Source organism: Diadema antillarum, unplaced genomic scaffold, assembly GCF_040938485.1.
Source record: "Diadema antillarum isolate AM-2024a unplaced genomic scaffold, OU_Dant_1.0 seq00001923_RagTag, whole genome shotgun sequence".
Lineage (NCBI taxonomy): Eukaryota > Metazoa > Echinodermata > Echinoidea > Diadematoida > Diadematidae > Diadema > Diadema antillarum.
In genome coordinates this window covers 3466-27024 of record NW_027272586.1, presented here as the reverse complement: position 1 = coordinate 27024, position 23559 = coordinate 3466, and the positions used below count along the sequence as shown (strand labels likewise).

The following is a 23559-nucleotide window of genomic DNA, read 5'->3' as shown; positions in this document are numbered from 1 at the left end:
GCGCTTGAATAGACACTGTATTTCAGAGCTTCTTTTCTCAGTTCACACTTTTCCTGAGTTTGTGCTTTCTTTCCAATATTTAGATAGGTTAGGAGAGTCCATTTGATTTGAGTTACACATCATTTTGAAGCTTAAAATCTGCTCTTTCAGAATATGGTCTTAACTAAAAATTCATGTCTGGCGACTTTTTGTTTGTTTTGTGGTGCAGGGTCACATTTGATATTATCGTTACTGCTATGTGTTTTTCAATCTATATTATAGGATTAATCATCATGGCAACAAGTCATCAGATCAGCAGCCAGAATCTGGAGTGTCCTGTCTGTCTGACACTCTTCAACCAACCTAAATCACTGTCGTGTTCTCACACCTTCTGCAAAGACTGCCTGCAGCAAGTCTTTCAAACTCAGCCCAGCAAACAATTAATTATAACATGCCCCGTATGCAGAAAAGAAACGCCCCTGCCCAGTGGAGATGTTAGAAAGTTACAAACAATCGTACCACTGAGTTCTCTCGTGGACGAAGTGAAAACCAAAAATCCACAATGCACAGTTTGTAAGATGGACGAAAACCCGCCAGCTGTATCCTACTGCCAGGACTGTGGGAACTTCATGTGTGAAACGTGTGAGATAACCCACTTTGCATGGAAATCGTTCTCTACCCACTCAGTGGTACCAATGAGCGAGGTGCTCTCGGGCAAAGTTCCGATTAAGAGGAGACGTAAATGTAAGGAACACCCGAACGAGGATGAAGACTGTTTCTGCCCAGGATGTCGGGAATACGTCTGCTTCAAATGCGGGATGTTGGAGCACTCGAAAGAAGGACATGAGATGGTAAAGGCATCCAAACATGAGAAAGAGTTATTGGAAAATATCAAGGTATTACAGAACAGAGCAAACGTGAAGAAAGTAAAAGTTGAAGAACATATTGGGTTCATAGAGACACAACGCAAGGAAATATCAGATATAATGAGAAAGCTCAATGATGACATAGACAAGACATACAAGGAATGCATGCAATTATTGTCATCTAGAAAAGAGGCGCTTAAGTGTGAAGTTCGGCAATTGTCTGAAGTTTTTGAGAAGGAATTGCACGTCATGGCGGAAAGGAGTCATCGAACTCTAAATCACATAAACGCTGCGGAAGAGCTGGTAGCTAACGCTATGAACGTACCGTTAGATAAAGATGCATTACTCACACATGACACACTGTGCGACAACTTAAAGAACATGTTGGAACGAAATTATGGTAACAACCAATCACCGAGAAGTGTGAAAGAACGAGCTCAGAAGATTTTATTCCGTAAACACATGACTGTCAATGATCCTTGTCTTGGAGAGCTTAAAGGTCATACGTGGAATGTTAAAACAAGTGTAGAGCTACCTGCCGTCGTGTGGTGTATCTCTCGTGCACCAGGCAATAAGATGGCTGTGGCATGTAGAGATGGGATCCTTCTCTACTCCCATGATGGTGAGTTACAGGAGAGGGTACTACAGGGTCATCGTATTTGTGCAATTACATTCCTGTCCGATGGTCGAAGTGTCGTACAAGATCATCGCAAGATTTCACTGTATACTCGACAGTGGGAGAAAGTCGATGTTGAATTTAAGTCAAGTTACGATCTACTTATATATGGTAGTAGTCTTTCCACAGATGCAAGTGATAATGTCTACGTAGGAAATTTTCGTTCGAAAATAATCGAGGTATTTACCCCACAGGGTGGTCAGGCACTCAGGAAAATAATGTGTGATGGATATTCACCTTCGCGATTATTTTCCTTTAAATCCACTGAAAACATGATGCTGACAGACAGAAAAAACGTCGTGTGCATTAATAGTACAGGGAGAGAGATATAGGCCTACATACCTTGCAGAAGGAGGACAGGTTGGCATTCCCAGTTGTTTGTCGAGATGATTCGGTCATTGTAGTCTGGGTGAATGAAGAGGATAGTCTTATCAGTATCGATCGATACACAAGTGATCTCGAGCACATCCAGAATATCGTCAGTGATTTCAAAATACCTGAACTGAAATATGCATGGGTACACCTACAAGAGTTTGAAAGCGGCGAGACAGCATTGTGCTGTAGAAAGAGACTCTATGTGCAGACAACGTAATGTAGAAATCACAATCAGCGTTATTATTTCTGTAAAATCAAATCACAGGAATACATCGAAGTGGGATTGTCGAAATGACTTGCATTTAATGTGTATTTCCGCAATCGGTAGACAATTTGAAGAGTACAATAATTGCTTTAGACTGGTTTACAATGCTAATGATGTCTCGACGCATTCACGTTTGGTTTTGGTTATATTTTTTTGTGTGTGTGTGTGTGTGGAAAGTATAAATCCCCAATGTACTGCCTGGGATACTAGGCACAATTATCAATGTACAAAAAAAAAGTTGAAAATTTTCTGCATAAAAGTATGTCATCGAAAATTATATAGCGTATAAATAGGTTGTTTCAAAGTGATCGTAATTCTGAGTTAACTAGTTTGAAGGGATGGTATTTATATTTTATAAGGATCGCTCTCTTTTGGATATCTCAGTCATTTCGAAACCAATCTTCATCATATTCCTCTTGAGGTTACATAATAGTCTTTCACATTCATAAGAGTTTTCTCATTATATCAATAAAAATGTTAGAATCCTGTTATGTTTCAATCAAGACTATAAACCCCTTTTAAGCAAAGATACCATTTATTGCGCAGTTAAAGGAACACGCCCTGAGCCTTGTAAACCTAGAAGACGGATATGGGTCTTCAAAAGTCTAGTGGAAATGGCTTTATTATAATATGATTTGAGATATATGTTAATTGTGTCTGTACCTATAATACAAAATATCCGTAATAAGGCTCCATTGCATTTACTGGTCATTCAGTGCTAGATAATGGAAATATGTTTTTTTCTATATTAGTAGCATGTGCACTCAAGGAACTTTATGAGTGAAACAGAAGCTGAGTTAATTTGACTCAAAAGAAAAAAACAAAATATTACAGTAGTAATAATTGCTTTGTTTTTTTGCAAGACAATTACAGTTTCTTTCTGCATAATAGATTGCCTGAATTTTTTTACATTGCTTGATGTCTAACTGATTTCAATGCCTGTTTTTATCTAATTTTGATGCAGCTTTCAGGTATCTATGTTATCAGTTCGTACAACGGTCGTAGAACAATGTGTATACTGGCAATGATGTGAAAAAGAGCAACTGTGATGCACAAACAAGCAGTGATTAGGGAGATCGTACAAAAAGTAAAATGGGATTAAAGACGTGCTTTTCATAGAACAAATAAGTTTGTTTCTCTCTCCTTCTCCTTTCTCTCTCCTTCTCTTCCTCTCTCCTACAGCATGTAAATGCTTTTTACATAATATTTAGATTTAATTGTCCAGAACTTCAGTTGGAATTAGTTTGTCAAGCTCTAGTTGCATTGAAGAGATTCAAGCTCATACAATCCAACTCTAGTAAAAGTCAACATTTGTCAACACTTGTAACTTCCCATTGATTCCGTTTCACGACGTCAATTCATGTTGTTGTATCTGTCTGTAGTCAACCCGCCAGAAATATGAATGTGTAGGGAAAACAGGAAGGCTTTGGAGATTGATGATAATTTGTCAAACGCAAACTCATTTTTCCACGAATGAAGATAATTTACTTCCAAGCAAGGGTTTGTTTGTTTGTTGTTTGTTCTTTTTTTTACATTCAGAGCCTAGTATATAGTTGGCGTTACCTGTAGCTTATGTGTATCCAGTACAGTGATTTGAGTTGAGGTGGTCAACTGATATTTCTGAAGCTATGTTACTTGCCTGTCAGAGAGCTGGAATAATTTCATTCATGCATTTTCTTAAATGCTATTTGTAGCCTACCTGAGCCGAAGGCTCATGGGAGCTACTGTGATCAGACATCCGTTTTGCGTCGTTAGTCGTCCGTAAGCGAAAATGTAAAATTTGGTCTTGATTTAACCTCAACAAGGTATACGTTTAGACGATAGACTTGCATTTTCAGCTTCTTCTTGAAAACGCCATGACGGTATTTTCACTTAACTTGGCTTGTAATACCCTAGGAGTAGAAGAATCTTAATCTGTTAATCCAATGAGCACCACTCTTCCCCTGTATCCCCAAAGGGGCCCAACGCCTGAAAATCAAGGAATCTTTCAATCTTCTCTTCTGAAGCCAGACGTGATAGAACTTATTTTGCACAATGGGTAATTACATTGGTGACTGAATGCTATATAATTCTGTTCATGATGGATCTGGATGTACCCCACTTATGGCCCAGGGGAGGCCGGGGGAGTAGGACCCATTTTCTATATTTTCAGTTTCTTCTTGAAAATGACATCATGGATTTTACCACGTGCACTTGGCATCCATGTAGCATCACTATGGTGATAGCACCTTAATTCATTCAAACGGCTTGGACCATCCCATCCCTCCTTCCTTTAGAAGGAAGCCCCCAAATTGAAGATTTTTATTTTAAAGAATTCTTCTCTGGAAACAGAAGAGGGTAGATCTTAGTGTTTTGATTAAGTACGTGTTTTCTTCCTCTTGAAGTGCATTATATGGTCACATTTTCATCAAACTTAACATGTGTTTCCGCAGCGGCTAGGATGATACAATATATTTTCATAGTGGGCATATGCCCCCCCCCCCCTCGCTTGAGGGCCACATATTGGAGAAACGAAAAATTAGAGAAGCTTGAAATAGAAAAAAAAATCATCTTCTTTAAAATCTATGCTTTGAGTAAATACAATGTACATCATTTTGAGCGTTCTTCCAAGTTTGCTTATGGAAGATTGAGGGATGGTCCCTCGGGGCCTGGACCACGGGGGGGGGGGGGCATTTTTAAAGATTTTGATTCAATCCTTGTGACAATGCAGTGCCACATTTTCTATAAACTTGGTAGGTATATCTTGCTATGCCTTGCTGCCATGTTCTTCTTTTTTTCTTTTTTTGTAGTAGTAGTAATCTGCAAGAATGTGTGTAAGGTGAACTTGCGATTGCTCTTCGTAAGAGTTTACTTTATGTTTGTTCACGTATGACTGCAGTGTTTAAAGGCAATTTGCAACTGATGATCCGCAAGCGCTGTAACAATAAAGCAATGTTCTGTTGCATATATATATATATATATATCTTTATAGCAGAGCTGTCATTTTTTCCATATTTCGCAAACAATTAGATAATATTATATTCATCTCCTGGCACATTATACGATCAGAGGATGATTTTGTCTTTTTTCTGACTTGTAGACATGCATGCTGTGGTAAACCCTCCTATGCGAGGACTTCACTATACTTCAGATGTAATAATCTTGGTATATGTGCATTTTTTTTTTCGTGATTTATATATCACTGAGATTTCAAACGGGAAAGAAAATAACCAGAAAGATCATTTCGTTCAATAAGAACGACAGGCCATAAATGAATTACACATTTACATCACAACCACCCAGAGATATGCAGACGATACTCTTAGATTAAACAGAAAAAAAAAAAAGATGTTCAAATGACGTACAGGAGAAATGGTTAAAGATCTGAGCGGGCTTTGAAATTCATGGCCGTCTATTCATTTTATGGTATGTTTGGTATGTTGACATAAATGCTTGATTTAGGCTATTCTATTGCGTGTTATAAAAGGCGTCCCTAGCTCGATTAATGTTGAACGGAGGGACACCGCTTAAATTGTAATATTTTGTTTTTGTTGTTTTGTGTTATGATCATCAAATCTGTATTATATCAAACATCAGATATATATGTATGAGTGGATGAAGCTGTGTTTATCAATTGCTCCAAGGTTGGTTGGTTTGCTTGTATGTTTCAAATTCAGTGTATATTCTGTCATTCGACAAAGATTTCGCAGGGAAAAGTTCTGGGCTATTGGGTCAAAGGCCAAAGGTTAAAGTCAAGTGAAAATATTAATTCAGGAGTATATAGAATGATTATGACCGTGAGGTGTGATATATATTTTTGTCGAAAATACATCCATGGATTCACATTTTTGTACCTTCACACACTTGCACACACACACACACACAAACACGTGTATAACCTTCAAGATTTTTATACAATCATTTATTTACATATAAACATGCATACATTTTTATTGTTTATTTTTTTAATATAGTTATTATTGATTGACACATATCCATACACCCGTACAATATATATGCACACCACATCCAATACAATGTTGACTCATACAGATTAAAACTTCTTTAATGTTATGTATTTTTTACAATTTCATTTCATTTCATTCATTTCATTTCATTTCATTTATTTCATTCCTTCTTTCTTCTTTCTTTTTTTTCTTTTTTTTCATTTTTCTTTTTTTTTATGAGAGTGATATTGTATTGCTGTATTATAGATTTCTTGTATGTCTATCACGTCTATGTATCTTTGTTATACGTGTGCTTTGTATATGTATAATGTATCGATGTAAGCGAGTATGCATGCAAACAAAACAAATTTTCAGAAACGGACAATAAAATCAAATTGAATTGAATTGAATTGAATTGAATTGAATTGAAATGAAAAGCTTTGATGCCAGCCTTCATTATTCTCGAGTACCGTGTCTTTCGTTTTATGTTCTTCTCTCTCAGTCTGCAATATGTTTACGTATTTTTGTGCCTCTGCTAATTGAGTTTTACAGTGTATTGTATTTTTTGTAGGCCTACTTACCTGCCAATGGACAGGTTGTTACCTAGGGAATGTAGGGAACTACTAACGTATAGGAAACCTAGTAACCTAGGAATGTTGACATTCACGTTTTGATTTAACGAAGAAACCAGCTGCTTACATTGGAAGACAGTAGCAAAGAATTTAAACTTATAGCATTCCCACTGTACAAGCAACAGGAGAATTATTTTAAATTAATGCATTGATTATAGGTAGAATATCTGTATCAATTCAAAAGCTCTTCCTGTAGATCCTTACCTATCGTATTTCACACTTATATTCAAATAACTTAGGTTGGCGCCTTAGATGTTCATGACTTGATGTTAGTGAAATAAAACACAAGGAAAGGCACCATTTCAGGTAGTATCGTTCTCAGGCACTTGAATTGATATCATGTTTTCATTCAAATCTTTATGTAATTATACCCAGAATCGGCCACGCCAACCATTACTTGCCACTTTTAACGTACATTTACTATCAGCCACACCCCTCCCCCCTCCCCCCCCCCCCCACACACACACGTACATACACAGTCGGCCAACCATACTCATTAACGTCGTCACGACAGCTACGTATAACGTCGAGAATATCATTTTTGATTATTGGCAAATATGAATTTGTCAAATGCTAAGCTTTAAATCGGAAATTAAGTCCAAATATAAGTTGTTCTGATTAAAAGAGTAAAATCTTACGAGTTCAGCGGTAAAAATTTGACTGAAACAGGATAAAGATAAGGAAGTTATGATATTTTGAAGTTTTGCTAATTTCTGTAAAACAGTTCTTATACAGTGGATATGACTGCCAATGAGTGAGCTAACTATGTCATAACCTCACAACTTTCAATTGATGGCGTACAAAAAAAAAAATGACGAAAATTCAATATTTCTGTCATTGAAGTCTGAAACATGATGTTATTCCTGGGGGAATAACTTCTGAATAGTGATCAGTTATAGATACACTTTACGAGGATTTGAGCCATAAAAAAAAAAAAAAATCACTTTTCTATAGCATAAAGAAAGAGCACTTGACTAACCGCTTTCAGAAAGCAGGGGGAACATTTGCTACCCTTAACATGTCAGTATCAAATTGATGGAATGTGTAATAATCATGAAAAATCGTGTTGCAAAGTAGCTCGAGATTACGGGTCGCTAGAATGCAGCCTATACAAAGTAAAATGGCACCCCAATAGGATCATTGCATCAGGTAGCTCTCTGCGCTGTAAATTTGAGCTAGCGCAAAAATGGCCCGGAACCGACCGTGCAAACTCAAATGACGCTAGGTCGATATTTATAAGCAAAATGTGCTCACGAGTGGGCACAACATCTTTTATTGTTTTTCCTCTGAACGTCCTTGTCGCCCTAACAATTGAGTGGCGACACTTGAAACTTGCTAGATATTGACGTAGTACACTGCGAATACACAGAATTTTAGTGTTCATTAGTGGTATACTTTCCGGTGATAGTTTTGATGTTGACAAGGATATTAACTTCACTGGAAAATAGAATAAAAGGAAATAAAGGATGGATTAAAAAAAAGACATCGTCATGACGATACGCAATGATTATGATACTAAAACTAACGATAATTTTACAAATAACACATAATATGAAAATTTTCAAACTAAATGTGTAGCCATCCTGCTTTAATATTTTCCTGTTGTTGAAATGAATAGGAAATGTGAAGAGTCACACAAAACTTTGAAGTTGGATGCCCCGTTAAATGACTTATATGATATGTTATTATGTTTTATGTAATCACTGCTTTTTATATTCTTTTTTTTTTGTTTAGATCTCATCAAAGATATACGTTTTATTACATTTACCTGCCTTTTCACCCCACAGTACGTGTTCAATGAATCATAATTGCATTTATACAAGACTCAGTATCAGTAAAAACCTTATACAAGAGAAAAAAAACACAATCATTCACGCACTTAAACACACAAGACACACTGACAGAAACTAATACACACAAAGACGTGTGCATTGATACCCACTACGAGTTAATAGACACACTCTAACACGAGTTTCAAATGAAACAATAAATAATTATAAAACATCCACATAATCATGGGCTACCATGAAACTGATAAACAAAATTGAAAAAAAGAAAGAAAGGAAACTTTCTGCTACAACAGTGTTTTGAAATGATTCAGCAATTTATATTCATTCGTCATAAATATCACTTCTTACACAATATATGGACACGTATCTTATCTTCATACCAAAATATAATTTCACGATGATTGTAACACAAATAAGTCATAATAACATATACCTTTGAACGGGTACAACTGGAAATGGGAAAAAAAATCCTGAAAACATCTTCACAGGAAGTCAAGTCATGCTCCAACAGGGCACACTTTGTGTGTAGTGAGAATTGCATATTTTGTAATGATACCAATGAATGCAAGAGAGAGTTTGATCAGTTTACAAAATGCGATCCGACCGACTTTTAAGAGTCAGCGTCAAATCATGCATTCACTGAGTTGTTGATGTTCTTCATCTGTACAACGTAATGACGGATGGATCGTAGTACTTAATCACCCAATCGACTACAAAGAGTTTCGTGTACGAAGCACATCCATCTAGCGTACCTCGCTGTAGAGGGCGTTTTATAATTATGTTAACACGCAAGAGTTGTTTCCTGAATGGTCCCCTGGCTGTCAGGGCCTGCAATCCAGTTTAAAGGGACATTCCAGACGATTTTCATAATCTCACATCATATTATATATAGTACATAAATCAACAGCTCCATATATAGATTTGTGGAATTTATTGTTGCTCTTGAGAAGAGAAACAATATTTATTTTTTTCTTTTTCTCTTCTTTTTCCCCCCTGGCGTCCCCTTGCGGCCGCCACAAAATTAGCACAAAGCATTTCAATGGGATTTGGCCCATTCGGTATATGTGTTATCATGTTTCTTATTTCCTTTTTGAGATTCTGAGGCTGCCATCACTATCAAGCAAGTACTTAAAGACGGCAGGCTCCTGCATTTTTTTTTCTTCCTCTTTATTCTGAAACAAGTGTGTCCTCGATTCCTTTGATCTCATTGTTATGTTTATACTTTCAAGATTGTGATTACGATACTATGAATGTAATATTGTTTTTTTTTCTATTCTGTTGTCAGATACACGTGTTGTCATTTTTCAGTATATGATTTCCTTTAGAAAAATGCAGAAATAAAATCGAACTGAAAAACCTTAAACAAATTACACTGAACAAGGATGATGACGTAGGAGGCTCACATATTTCAGAAATGTAGCAGTGTAATTTCATTACAATACCACTTGCTTGCAAGTTCACCTGTGTATAATCAATGCATGCCTTCTTTTCTTCTGCTTCCTTGAGCCCCAACTCATGCATTATCATGTGACCCTGCCATGTCATCATCCTTGTTCATTGCAATTTGTTATAAGTTTCGAAAATATTCTTATTCTTCATCTCAATTATATCATAACTTCTGAAACTCTGTCCTCACTATAACCCATAATAGTTGTTCAAAACATGTAAAAATCTGAAAATCATGTGGAGGTCTCCTTTAAATGTGGTCTTGTGGTCATGACGAAATCTTATGGTTGGTATCCACATCACAAATTTAGCCACTTCTTGTTTTTCTTTCTTTCTTGATATGCATCAAAATAATGCTTTCAATCATTTAATACCGTGCATCCATTTTCTGCATCCTCTTTTTTTTTGTCTTTCGTGATGATGTCATCAAAAGGAAAGGCAGCTGAAATAAGCATAACACTAATAATTGATGCAACTTCCCAAAACAAGATGCACCAGCTTACACCAGCAAGACAGGTTTTATACGATACCATTTCACAACATTTCCTTGTCGTACTCTCAATCATGGAACACTTTTCACATTATACAGTCATATCAATAAACAATGTTGAAAAGTTCACATTTGTTATCATACTCTCTCAGCAGTACATCACTTCCCTTTTTATGATAACCATTCTAGTGAATGCTGCTGCAGCTCTTTAGTCTATCGGATCGCATTTTGTAAATTTCTAAATTTCTATTTTGCATTCTTTGGTATCATTGGAAAATAGTCATCCTCACTACATACAAAGTGTGCCCTATTCTGGCATGAGTCAACTTCCTGTAAAGATGTTTTGACGATTTCCTTATTTCCTGTTGTAGCCGTCCGAACGTATATGTTATACTTATTTCTATCACAACCTTCGTGAAATCATATTTTGGTGTGAAGATAAGATACGTACCCATGTATTGTGTAAGAAGTGAGATTTATGGGGCTTAGATATAAATCACTTAAAGGGATCGTATAGTTTTGGTTGAGACCTAATTTAAGGTTTCAAACATTTTTTGGTGAGATAATGAGAAACCTCTTATGAAATATGAAAGAGCATGTCATTCCATAAGAAATTCAACGTCTATTTGATGAATATTGGTTTTGAAATGGCCGAGATATCCAGAAGAGAGCAATTCTAACAAATTGTGGGACCCACACTTTATTAGGATCGTTTTGTTTTACTTTGTTTTTGGATGTTTCAGTCATTCCAAACCCGATTTTCAAGTTTCAAGTTTCTTTATTTCACCAAAGAAAGGAACATATTAAAAAAACAATACATACATCAATATTCGAATACGATTACAAACATATCAATAATACAGTGAAAAGGAAAATATACGACAAAAATAGATTGACAATTACACATACATAGGTTTAACAGATATGATATGGAAGGTAGCAGCCAGAAAGGAAATATCCCTTATTTGTAGCTTTTTAAACTTTGAATTCCTCTTAAAATGGTACGCTCTGTACTATATCACGAGTGTTTTCTTGGTACCTCATCTCCACCAATACTGTACCATCCCTTTAATGTGCCCACTGTGACTTACGTTGTGTCATTGATATCCGATGGAAGATGTTCTAGTGTCAAAGGGAATACTGTCAAAATATCAATTTCCTACTTTGAGCAAGTTTCAGTGAACCTCGCTTGTTTAAAATTTCGCGCGAGAGAGTGTCCTCGTACATTAGTTTGATAGATATGGCGTGCCTACGTGCTAATTCATGAGGGCGAAATAGCGAGAATACCACGCCGCGAAATATATAATCCACGTTAACAGAATACCTACAGTTAAATGTGGGAAAACCCATTGATATTGATAAATAGGTGGCTGTGAAAAGGTCAGAGCCACTTCCTCTAAATCTGCATACACCGCCCGACTGTATCATGTGAGCGCTTCATAATGCATTTCGTTCCCTGCTTGACCAGCTTTTTTAGAAATCTGATTGCATTTGGCAAGAAATCAGTAAACGTGATTACGTTCACATCTTATATTTATTCTTACCATCCTCCGGGAGGCTTACCGAGCAAATTGTGATCTTCAGGGAAGTACTCGTCGGGGCAAAACATAAATCAGCAAAATAGAAGCCGTAAGTAAAGCAGATTTTGTAAGCATACCGTTTTAATACTCTTATGTTAAAGGGTATGGCTGGTAACTGATCAGTGGGAATCAGTGGGAATGCTGGGGGATGATTGTTCCAATTCTTGTGGGATTTATTCAAGGGTACGTGTATATCTATTGTCGTGTGAAAATCATTTGCTTCAGAACGGTCTCATATTCAAGTAATGTGCAGTTTAATACCCCGTCACTGTACAGGCATGCTAACCAGGAAACATTAAATTGCACATTACTTGAATATGAGACCATTCTGTAGTAAGAATATTCACACCACAGTAGATATATAATGTACTCTGAAATGAATCCCACATGGACTGGAACGATCATCCCCCAGCATTCCCACTCATTCCAACTGATTAGTTACTAGCACCCCCTTTAAACCTTAGGTTCTATTGTGTTTTCCTGAGTTTTACTGGTACGTATGTAATGCTCATCATATTGACTGGTGCTCTAAAACTTTGTTCCAAGACAAAACCGAATAGCTTGGAATATTAAGGTTGGTTATTTTGTAGTGCTTATATTAACCATATAATAATATTCGGCTTCATCCACACAAGAATTGTCAATTTTGACTCATATAGTTCAATTTGTAGACGTCACGAGTTCGACACCCTCGAGTTATACATCCCATGAGTCATACAGCCCACTACTTATACATTTCACGAGTCATACAGCCCATGAGTCATACAACCCATGAGTCATACAGCCCATGAGTCATACAGCCCATGAGTTCAATTCAAGTTTCTTTATTTCACCAAGCAAAGAACATATAAAAACAAACAAACACATACAACAACATTAGAATACAATTACAAAATATCAGTTAAACAGTGTAAAAGGAATTGCTGTGGTAGGCAGCAGCCAGAAAGGAAATGTCCCTTATTTTCGGCTGACCTAAAAACATACGTTAAATTTCTGTTACCAATGTGTTCGAAGCAAGTAAAACATAAGAACAAGACAAGACTAAGACATAACAATCAACACACAAAGACAATAACAAACACCTGATGTCTCAAAACGTAAAGGGTAAAAACTGATACTCTAACTTAAATGAATTTGGTTGTAATTATTGAAGAGAATTTTTTTATAACCAGACTTAAATATATTCAATGAGTTAGCATTGCGTATTTCAAAGGGGAGAGAATTCCACAGAATAGGACCACTGTAAAGAATAGATCGTTGATAAAAAGATGTACGAGATAGAGGTAGGTGAAAATCACTCGCGGTTTGCGTATTGTAATTATGAGTTTGATTATTGTATGTGAAAAAGTCCAAAAGAGTTTTTGGTAATATAAAATTCTTACATAAATACATAAAAATCCCCACTTGGTATTTATACATTTCATTAAATTGCAATATTTTCAGGGATAAAAAGAGTGGTGGGGTATGGGCAAGATAAGAGGCATGGGCAATGATTCGTATTGCACGTTTGTGAAGTAGTAATAGTCTTTGAATATGACATTCATGAGCATTACCCCAAACAATTATTCCATAATACAAATAAGGTAAAATTATAGCACTATAAATTGATTTCAAAACAGAATTCGGGAGAAAACTAAGTTTGTACATTACACCAATATTTTTTAATAATTTATTACAAATGTAATAAATATGATTTGACCAATTCAATTTATATAGTCTACAAAAACTCCAAGAAATTTCAGTGAGGAAACTTGCATGATTTGAGAACCACACATATTAATAGATACAGTATCAATGTTAATTTTTTTCTTTGTAAATATCATAAAATTAGTTTTTGATATATTGATTAATAATTTGTTCATTCGCAGCCAACTTGTAACATATTGCAATTCCTTATTAAAAACCTCTTGTAAAGAATCCATATTATCATGAGACAAAAATATACTTGTGTCATCGGCAAATAAAATGCATTGTAAAATATTAGAAACATTCGGCAAATCATTTATATATAAAAGAAATAAAATAGGCCCAAGGATCGATCCCTGGGGCACTCCACATCTTATGTTTTTATATTCAGAAACATTCTTATCAATTGATACAAACTGCTTACGGTTACTCAAATAACTTTTAAAAGGATTTAAAATAACTCCACGAATACCATACTGATCTAATTTAGCTAAAAGAATATTATGATCAAGCGTGTCAAATGCTTTGCTCAGGTCTAAAAATAAGCCCAGTAAAATTTTTCCGTTGTCTATTGCACAGATCACCTTATGAATGAAATCAATCAATGCAGAAGATGTGGAGTGCCCCGGTCTAAATCCATACTGATTTTTCTTAATAATATTGCACTTTGTCAGAAATTGAATAAGCCTAGTGGAAATACATTTTTCAAAAACTTTGGAGAAAACGGATAAAACTGATATTGGGCGATAATTTGTCATTAAATCAGGGGAACCACTTTTAAAAACTGGTACAACTCTTGCGATCTTCAGTTTATCTGGAAAAATACCAGATTCCATGCACTGATTAAATATTGCACATAAAGGTTTACATATCAAATGAACAGCTCTTTTCACAATTCGCATATCAATATTATCGTATCCAGCACTGACATCATTCTTAAAACTGGTTACAACATCAATTATCTCTTTACAAGTAATTGGTTTAAAAAATGCAGTTGGCTCAACTTTTGTAACATATTGAAGATAATCATACTCATCTGAAACATCAAAAGATGAATTAATATCGCAACCAATATTAACAAAATATGTATTTAACAAATTACAAATCTCTTTCTCATTTATAATTGTTTCATTGTTACACTTAATAGATTTAATGGTTGTTTTCTTATTGCACTTTTTCCCTAAGGCATTATTTATCACATCCCATGTCTTTTTACTATTCCCAGTACTATCAGCTAACTTTTTCTCATAATATTTGTTTTTAGCTAATTCTATCATATTAGTTACTTTATTTCGATATTTCTTATAAAGAGTTTTACGGTAATCATTTGGATTCTTTTTATACAATTTATACATTTTACATTTTTTCCTTATTAATTTACGAATATCATTTGTACACCATACATTATCATTTTTCCTTCGTTTACCACAAACTGAAATCAACGGAAATGATTCATTATATTTGTCAGTAATTAAATCAAAAAAAATTATCAAAACTAATATTACCATCATTTTTATCATATTCCCATGACGTCGATTCCAGTGACCGTAAAAAATATACAATATTATTTTCATTTGTATCTCTCTTCATTTGTCTTTGTTGACTTTTAAACAATGAAATTACACTTTTACAAATACAATATACCGGGAAATGATCTGATATATCAGTTAAAATAATTCCAGAGTGGATCTGACAAGAATCATTAGTAAAAATGTTGTCAAGTAATGAAGCGGAAGAGTCAGTGACACGTGTGGGATAATGAACCAAAGGTAACATAGAATTCAATAATAGCAAATCCAAAAATTCATTTACATATTGCACACACCCTATTTTAAGCAAATCAATATTAAAATCGCCCATTAGATAAAAATATTTCTTTTCCTTTTTAACAATATCTAAAATATCATTCAAAGACTCACAAAATTCATTAACTGACTTATTGGGTGGTCTATACACAACACATATCAAAGTAGAAGTATTGCAATTTGTTATTTCTATAAATATACTCTCAAAAAAAATCAGTGTTAATATCAAGATCGCATCGGCGATTAAAAGAGATATCTTTATGTACATAAAACCCAACACCTCCTCCGCGTTTAGTTTTGCGACTGTTACCAACGAACTCATAATTGTTAATATTGCACAGTGATAAAGGTGAATTATCATTTAGCCATGTTTCACTAATACCAACAACTTTGATTTGCATAGACAAGGAAGAGAGAAAAAGCGATAAAGCATCAAAATTGCGACATAAACTTCTCACATTAATATGAATACAAGACAAATATTTACTCAAATCTTCATTGAAATATTCATTTTCTACAAAATCATTGAACTCCTCCGGTGTAAAATTTGTTTGAAGTATATCATTGTTAATTCCAGATTCAGGTGGTGATAAAAATTCATTCAGAGTATTGAAATCAATATCATTGAGACATCCGAGAAATCTATGCTTACACGACATTACATGCACACTATTGCACACAAAACACATATATGACACTGGAACATAATGACTAAGAATTTACAAAATGCAGGTACCAAAATTTATATAAAACGAAGTAAGCCTGTAAATCAATACAAAATAATAAACATAAACGGAGAGCTGGATTGAGATACAATCATATACTTTACAGCTGTACTTGTTTGCTGGTCACAAATTCACAGATGCAGGTCGTTTGACACGTGTTTAATGACAATCATTTTGTGTTTAATTTCTTCAGGTCTTCTTCACATGTAATCAGTTTTGTGATGTTCTTTCCCCCAGATGCACCAAGAAGGGCGATTACACGGCCATCAGATGACCACGCTGATATCACCTTGTGGGTATTGCGGGTCTGCGACAGAAGTTTTTGGTTTTTCAACGTCAGATCCTCCACGATGACGATTCCGCTTCCTTTCAACTTTTTGCGATTTTCGATGATCTCTCTTTCTTCCGGTAGCTGGTCAACTTGACGATGATGGGACGTGGGCGTGATTGGAACGATGAAGCCTCATTGGTCGAACGAGGAGACTGAACAGGTCGCGCAGTCTCACGCGGGCTCCCAGTACGATGAGACCGATCGATGTCCTTGGCCGGGTCCAAGGTCACTCCAAGCTTTGTCTTGATGATATCTGCTGCTAACATGTCCGTCTTCTCTCCTCTTTTCTCTTGCAGACCAAAGATACGGATGCATGATCGCCGAGAGTATTGTTCTTGATTGTTTATGGAGTTTTCCAATCTTGTGTTGCTTTGCTCAAGTTTGATGACCTTCTGCTGCAGATTTTTCACTTCTTTGTCCTTCTTCTCCAAGTCTCTTTGCAGGTCCAACACTTCCCCTTGCAGAACTTCAACATTCTTCATGAAATCTCCAAGTTTCTTTTCAATGGCGTTCCCAACAATTGACTCAAGAAGGCCAACAAATTCCTGATTTTTTAACAGGTCTGTCATCACCTAACTTGCTACTGCAGCTGATTGCCTGGTATTCAAGGGAGTTGCCATTATACCGGATGAGGTGATTCGAACAATGGAGCAGTAACAAAGGAGTGACAAACGCTGTTCCAGGCACAAAAGGGGCTCTTGGCATCCCACCAAGGCAATGAAATGTTACAGAAGAAGAGTCACGGCGATGTACATCACAAGGTTCAATGTGTGGGACCAGCATAAAGATGGGTTTACAACTTGCAAACGCTCACCTCATTTTCAATCCAGATTTTCTCCGACTGTAGGGAGAGTCATACAGCCCATGAGTCATACAGTCCATGAGTCATACTGCCCACGACGTATACATCTCACGCGTTATACAGCCCATTAGTCATACAGTTCGTGGGTCATACAGCCTATGAGTCACACAGCCCATGAGTCATACACCTCACGAGCCATACGATCCATGACTTCGACACTGCTCGATCCATATCCCTGATTGCAGAGAAACGTCAGAATGACGTCTATTTCAGGTCAGCGCTGTCGTCAGAAAGACGTCGTTAACTGTCAACAAAAATCGGTATTTTTGCTCAAATGGACGCAAAAAAGACGTCATATTTAGACGTCAGAAAGGCGTCGTAATATGTCGTCTTTAACGACGTAAATGAACAAAGAATAAGGACGTTATGAAGACGTCTTAAACTGACGTCAAAATGTACCTTTGCTCAAATGGAAGACGTAAAGAAGACGTCATATTTGTGACGTCTGTCTGACGTTTAGGTGGTCATACAAAGATGTCTTAATGACGTTTAGATTACTACTTAAAAGACAAAATATCACGTCAGAAAAACGTCATAAACATGTTGTTTACACGTCAATTTAAGATCTTTCTACGTATATTGATACAGAAAAAAGACGTCTAAATGACGTCTTTTTGACGAATTCAACCCCCAAAAAAGGACGTCAGTCTCGCGTCGTTTTAAAGCCAAGATAGAGTAATTACTGCGTTAATTACAAAGTCTAATGGAGGTGCGGCATCTTCAGTAATATCCTACGAATCTAACCTATCTACCACTCTAAAGTCATATACCCTATTCCTATACTTACACCTATTCCTTAATTGTTACTGGACTGATGTAACACGTTTCTATATATACATGTACCCCAAAAAAAGTTTTAATGCTTCATAGCATGGTTACTAAACTAGGCCAAAATTTTGTGAGAAACCCAATTGATTATGAAAATATGTCCCCATAACGCAAGTTAAGATTAGTTCGAATAAGATAAGAATATAATGTACAATTTCTGGCACAGATTAAGTTTAAACCCAGCATAAATACTGTAATGATCAATGTTTTCCATATTTTCACTAGTTTTTGCGTATTAGATTCAATCTTATGAATATTCATGACGAATCGTATGACGTCATTCTAACGTTGTTACGACCATCAAGACTGGTAAAAATCATATCATATTAATATGATTATGAAAAAATATTGATCTAGCAACTGTAACATATTCAATTTTAACTTCATAAGTATGTTGGTGTCTTTTATCTATTTCCACTATTTTCCAAATCATAAATTATAGATGTTGTTTTTAAAGATTCATTTTGATTCCATCATTCACACTCGATTATAAATTGAGTATGTCATTATTGTTTGCTAGATGTGTGATATTTCAAACATCTTACAAAATACACGTTGTACAAAAATAATAGATATTGGGACTATCATTATGTCTAATTCCTATACATTAATTGAGATACACTTCAAAAATATCATACACTATAATTGCATGCATATACTCGTCCGTTTTTATGAAAATTTAATGTAAGTATAGAAACCAACAGAAGTCAAGTTTCAGCCTTTACTGTTATCAGATTTCCAGTTAGGTTAATGAGTTTTAATGTCCACAAAGTATTTGTCGTAGACCGACACTCAAGGAAGTGATGCATGAATTCTTGTTTCGAGAGTCGTGCAGTATCGTACTTCAACACACACATAAGAATAGTGTATACACATAGAAAGTGATGATATAATGGGGCTATGATAGCACTTTACCCTTATGAACTTTATTTATATCAGCAGAACTATGTCAACAGTGTGAAAGGAAGAGAAATGCAACCCACAGCTACGATTCTCAAGTAATATACACATTTGTTGAAGCGATGTGAAAAGATCGTTTTATTATGTGTTGTCATTTGGCCAAAAAAAAAAAATCTTAATGTAAATAACAAAATATTAAAGAAAGCTAGTTTACCCGATATTTAGCCAAATTGAAGATCTTTTCATTAAGTTGTAGCATCGAGCATCGCATCAGAGTCACAAATGCTACCGACGAGTTTTATGATATGCATTCCTCGGAAAGTGACATATCCCTACACGTTTGAATGACGATATTTTAAGCCAGAGTGTTCTAGCTTCATTCAAAGCATGGACAAAAGTACAGAATCTACACTGTAACATGAGCAATGTTGCAGCTTTCTCCTTCCTTTTTTTTTTTTTTTTTGTATTTTCTTTGTGCCGAAAACTCGACGGGCGCCTAACAGCGTAATGATTGCACCTTCCATGCACTTGGTGTGTGTGTGTGTGTGTATGTGTGTGTGTGTGTGTGTGTGTGTGTATGCGTGCGTGTGTGTGGGTTTGTGTGGGTGTTGTGTGTTTGTGTGTTTAAATGCTTGTGTGTTTTGGGTTTGGTAGGTGTGCAGTGTATCGTTACTTGCAAAAGTCTTGAGCAACACCCAACATAATCAAGATTTATTCTGAAAGAACATGAAAACGAGGTCAAAGCTGGTCATGTCTGAAAAGTAAACATTCTGGTCATAATCATAAACTTGTCAGACATTGTACACTCTATTGTTACGTTATTCAAACACTCAACTTGTGTTATGAACATGTATTTTATATTTCAATTGAGCATATATATTGTGACCTTGTTTAGTGACTATGTCATAAAGCATTACAACTTTTTTGCCCGCACACAAAAAACGTGTTAAAAAAAGTGCTGCAACCATAGGAATAGGTAGTAGACGTAGATATAGGATTTAGGATATTAGGGGAAGGGTAGGTTAGATTCGTATCATGGTTGAACCTTGAGTTACTCACCATTTTATTAGATCTTTTAATGAAATACTACTTAGCCTTACGGTCACAACTTAAAAATGACATAGAAATAACGTCCATTTTCTTCATTTTCATAAAAAGGCGTCTTTAATACGTTTATCTTGTTTTCTTTACCGATATACGTTAAAAGGGCATGACGTGTAAACGACGTGTTTATGACACTATTCCGATGTGACATCTTGTATTTAAAAAGGTAATTCACAATTCATTAAGAATAATTAATATGACCACTAAATGTGACGTCTTTTGGACAACTTCCATTTGAGCAAAAATACATTTTGACGGCAGTTTGAGACATATCTACTAGTATATGACGTCCACTTTGTTTATATTCGTCAAGGAGGCGTTTTTTTGACGTCAAATCTTGTCTTTAAATAACTTTTAGTCTACACGTCTTAATGACGTCTTTGAATGAATACTGAAACGTCATAAAGACGTCACAAATATGACGTCTTTTAGATGTCTTCCATTTCAGCAGAAATAGGACTAATTGAAGTCAGCTTGAGAAGTCTTCATGACGTCTATTTTCTTCAATTAATTTTGTCAAAACGACAACATGTAATGACGTGAGATTGATGTCATTCTGACGTGTCTCTAGCATCAGGGAAAAAGTCGCTAGTATGACGTGATGAACACGACAAAAAGCAACGTAAGTTTGACGTTATATATACGCTGTTAATATGACATCATAAATATGTAGGTCTACGTCGCAAAATTGACGTCAACTTTACATTATCAATAAGTCGCTAATATAAAGTCATAAATACGTTGCAAAGCAACGTACATTTACTGTCAGTTATACGTCATTAATATGACGTGAAGAATACAGGCAAAACTGACTTAAACTTTTATGACGTCATAAATACGTCGCAAAAATAATGTAACTTACACCTTATTAATACGTCGCTCATATGACGTCAGGAATTCGTCGCAAAACAAAGTAAATCTGACGTAACTAATACGTCGTTTTCATGACGTGCTAAATACGTCGCAAAGCAACTTAGATCTTACGTCATTAATAAGTCGTTGATATGATGTGAAAAATATGTAGCAAAATTGACGTAAATTTTGCGTCATTAGTACGTCACTAACAATTGGTAAAACATTATAACACAAAACTGACGTAAACTTTACGTCATTACGAGGTCCCTAACATGACGTGATAAGTATGTTGCAAAAAAGACGTTAAAATCACGTCATTTTCCGGTCATTCTATGAGGGCTCGGTCACACTGCCCAAAAGTCGCGTAAACGCATGAATCACGCAAGAAACTTGGTTGTGCGTGCTTGTCCGTCGAGAATTTTCCCTGATTTACGAGATGAAAATCACCGATGAATTGCCCACGAACTACGGAAAAATCACGCAAAAATCACTAACAAACCACGTACGTTCAGCGCATAGGCACGCAAAGGCCCGAAATAGGGCGAATACGTTCGTGGTTGTGCACGACGACTGAGGTCCACTGTAAACCACGCATAATCTGCACATTATCACTAATGAACTGCATATATATGAATCGCGCATTATTTGCGCATGAACGCGATAGCGGCAACATTTTCGCGAACAAACACTGATATTTCACGCATATTTCATGCAATGTCCGCGTAAGAACGACGCATACTACGCAAAAATTACGTAAAACAGCGCAATACTGCGTAAACTTTTACGCGAAGCCCTAGTTTGAGCCACTGGCCAAGGCCCGAAAGTCGCGTAGACGCATGAACCACGTTAAAAATTTTGAGGGGTGCACATCAAACCCGTGTTTTGCGTGATCTTTCCGTATGTATAGTACTGTTCTTGCGCAATTCATCGGTGATTTTAATCGCGTAAATCAGCGAAAATGGTCAAATTCTCGACGGACAAGCACGCAAAACTAAATTTCTGACGTGATTCATGCGTTTACGCGACTTTTCGGCAGTGTGACCGAGCCTCCATGGAATCGCTTAAAGCGCCGATCCGGCACACATTCGGCGGACAACTACGAAGGTTCCACGTCAGACAAACTCGTGAAATGCCCAAATCGCGCATTAATTTCTGACGTGATTAATGCGTTTACGCGACTTTGGGCAGTGTGACCGGGCCTTGACATGCGACCAGTTTGACCAGTTGCGACCAAATTAAGACGTCTTTTCGACGTCAGTCTGCTATGTGGATCCTGCACTGAAGGCCAACGAGACCGACACATTGAGCCCCGTGTTGTAATGTCGAACCCGTGGGATGTTGTAACCTATAGTGTCGAACTCATTGGACTTATTTGCCTGGTGTCATAGTCTGTGTGACTCGTAGACGTTTTGTTTTTAATGCAGAATTAGAACGCCGGAGCAATTTTTAGCGGAGCATAATGTGACAGCAGAGCATATTTTGTGTAAGCGGACCATGTCTCGTCAACAATGTACCTTCTTCCTTTCACGGCGCCTAACTAAATCTTCATAATCAGTTAGGGTCCAGAATATCCATTGCACATTCAATCTAATTCCTCATCCTCGAAATACAAAGCGGAACTGCACATTACTTTAAGTAACTTTGAACCAGAAAGTAAAGAGTACTTATTACTTTGAAAGCTGGATACGAATATAACGTTCATCTGTGCCCTATTATATGTTCATCAACACTTTCACGTACTAAATATTTGATAATTAAACATTTTGTTTTCCCTACTGATCAGTTCTTCTTGTTTTTTTTTTTTGTTGTTTTTTGGGGGGGTTGTTTTTTTTTTGTGTGTGTGGTTTTTTTTTTACATTTTTGTACTATTCTTTTATTAATAATGGTTGATATATCTCTACACCTAAATGTGTTTTTGTTTCTGATACAGAAATTAACATCATGGCAACAATTCATCAAATCAGCATGCAGAATCTGGGGTGTCCTATCTGTATGACACTTTTCAACCAACCGAAAACGCTATTTTGCAGTCACACATTCTGCAAAGACTGCTTGGAACGTATCTTTCAAACTCAAACCAACAAACATGCTATAACATGTCCTGTGTGCAGGCAAGGAACTTCAGTTTATAACGGAGATGTGGGTCACTTACTTCCAAGCGTAGTCCTAAATTCTCTCGTGGACGAAGTGGAAACCATCAGGAATTCAACACCAACATGCACACTTTGTACAGGCACAGACAAAAAAATGCCAGCTGTGTCCTATTGTCAGGACTGTGGGGATAGTATGTGTACATCCTGTGAAAAAACACATCTAATCTGGACACCGTTCTCCAACCATGCAGTTGTGGATATGAAGGAGGTTGTCTCTGGGAAGGTTCCGCTTAAAAGACGACGGAAGTGTAACGAGCACCCTAACAGCGATGAACAATGTTTCTG

At 36.2% G+C, this 23559-nt stretch overlaps 1 protein-coding gene across 1 annotated transcript; it reads left to right on the top strand.

Annotated features, from left to right (window-relative positions):
• Positions 1-272: 272 nt before the first annotated feature.
• On the top strand, positions 273-16515 carry LOC139713201 (E3 ubiquitin-protein ligase TRIM56-like). The gene is made up of 3 exons (XM_071624950.1): positions 273-830; positions 1414-1467; positions 16435-16515. The coding sequence occupies exons 1-3, from the start codon at positions 273-275 to the stop codon at positions 16513-16515; spliced, it is 693 nt and encodes a 230-aa protein (XP_071481051.1).
• Positions 16516-23559: the final 7044 nt, after the last annotated feature.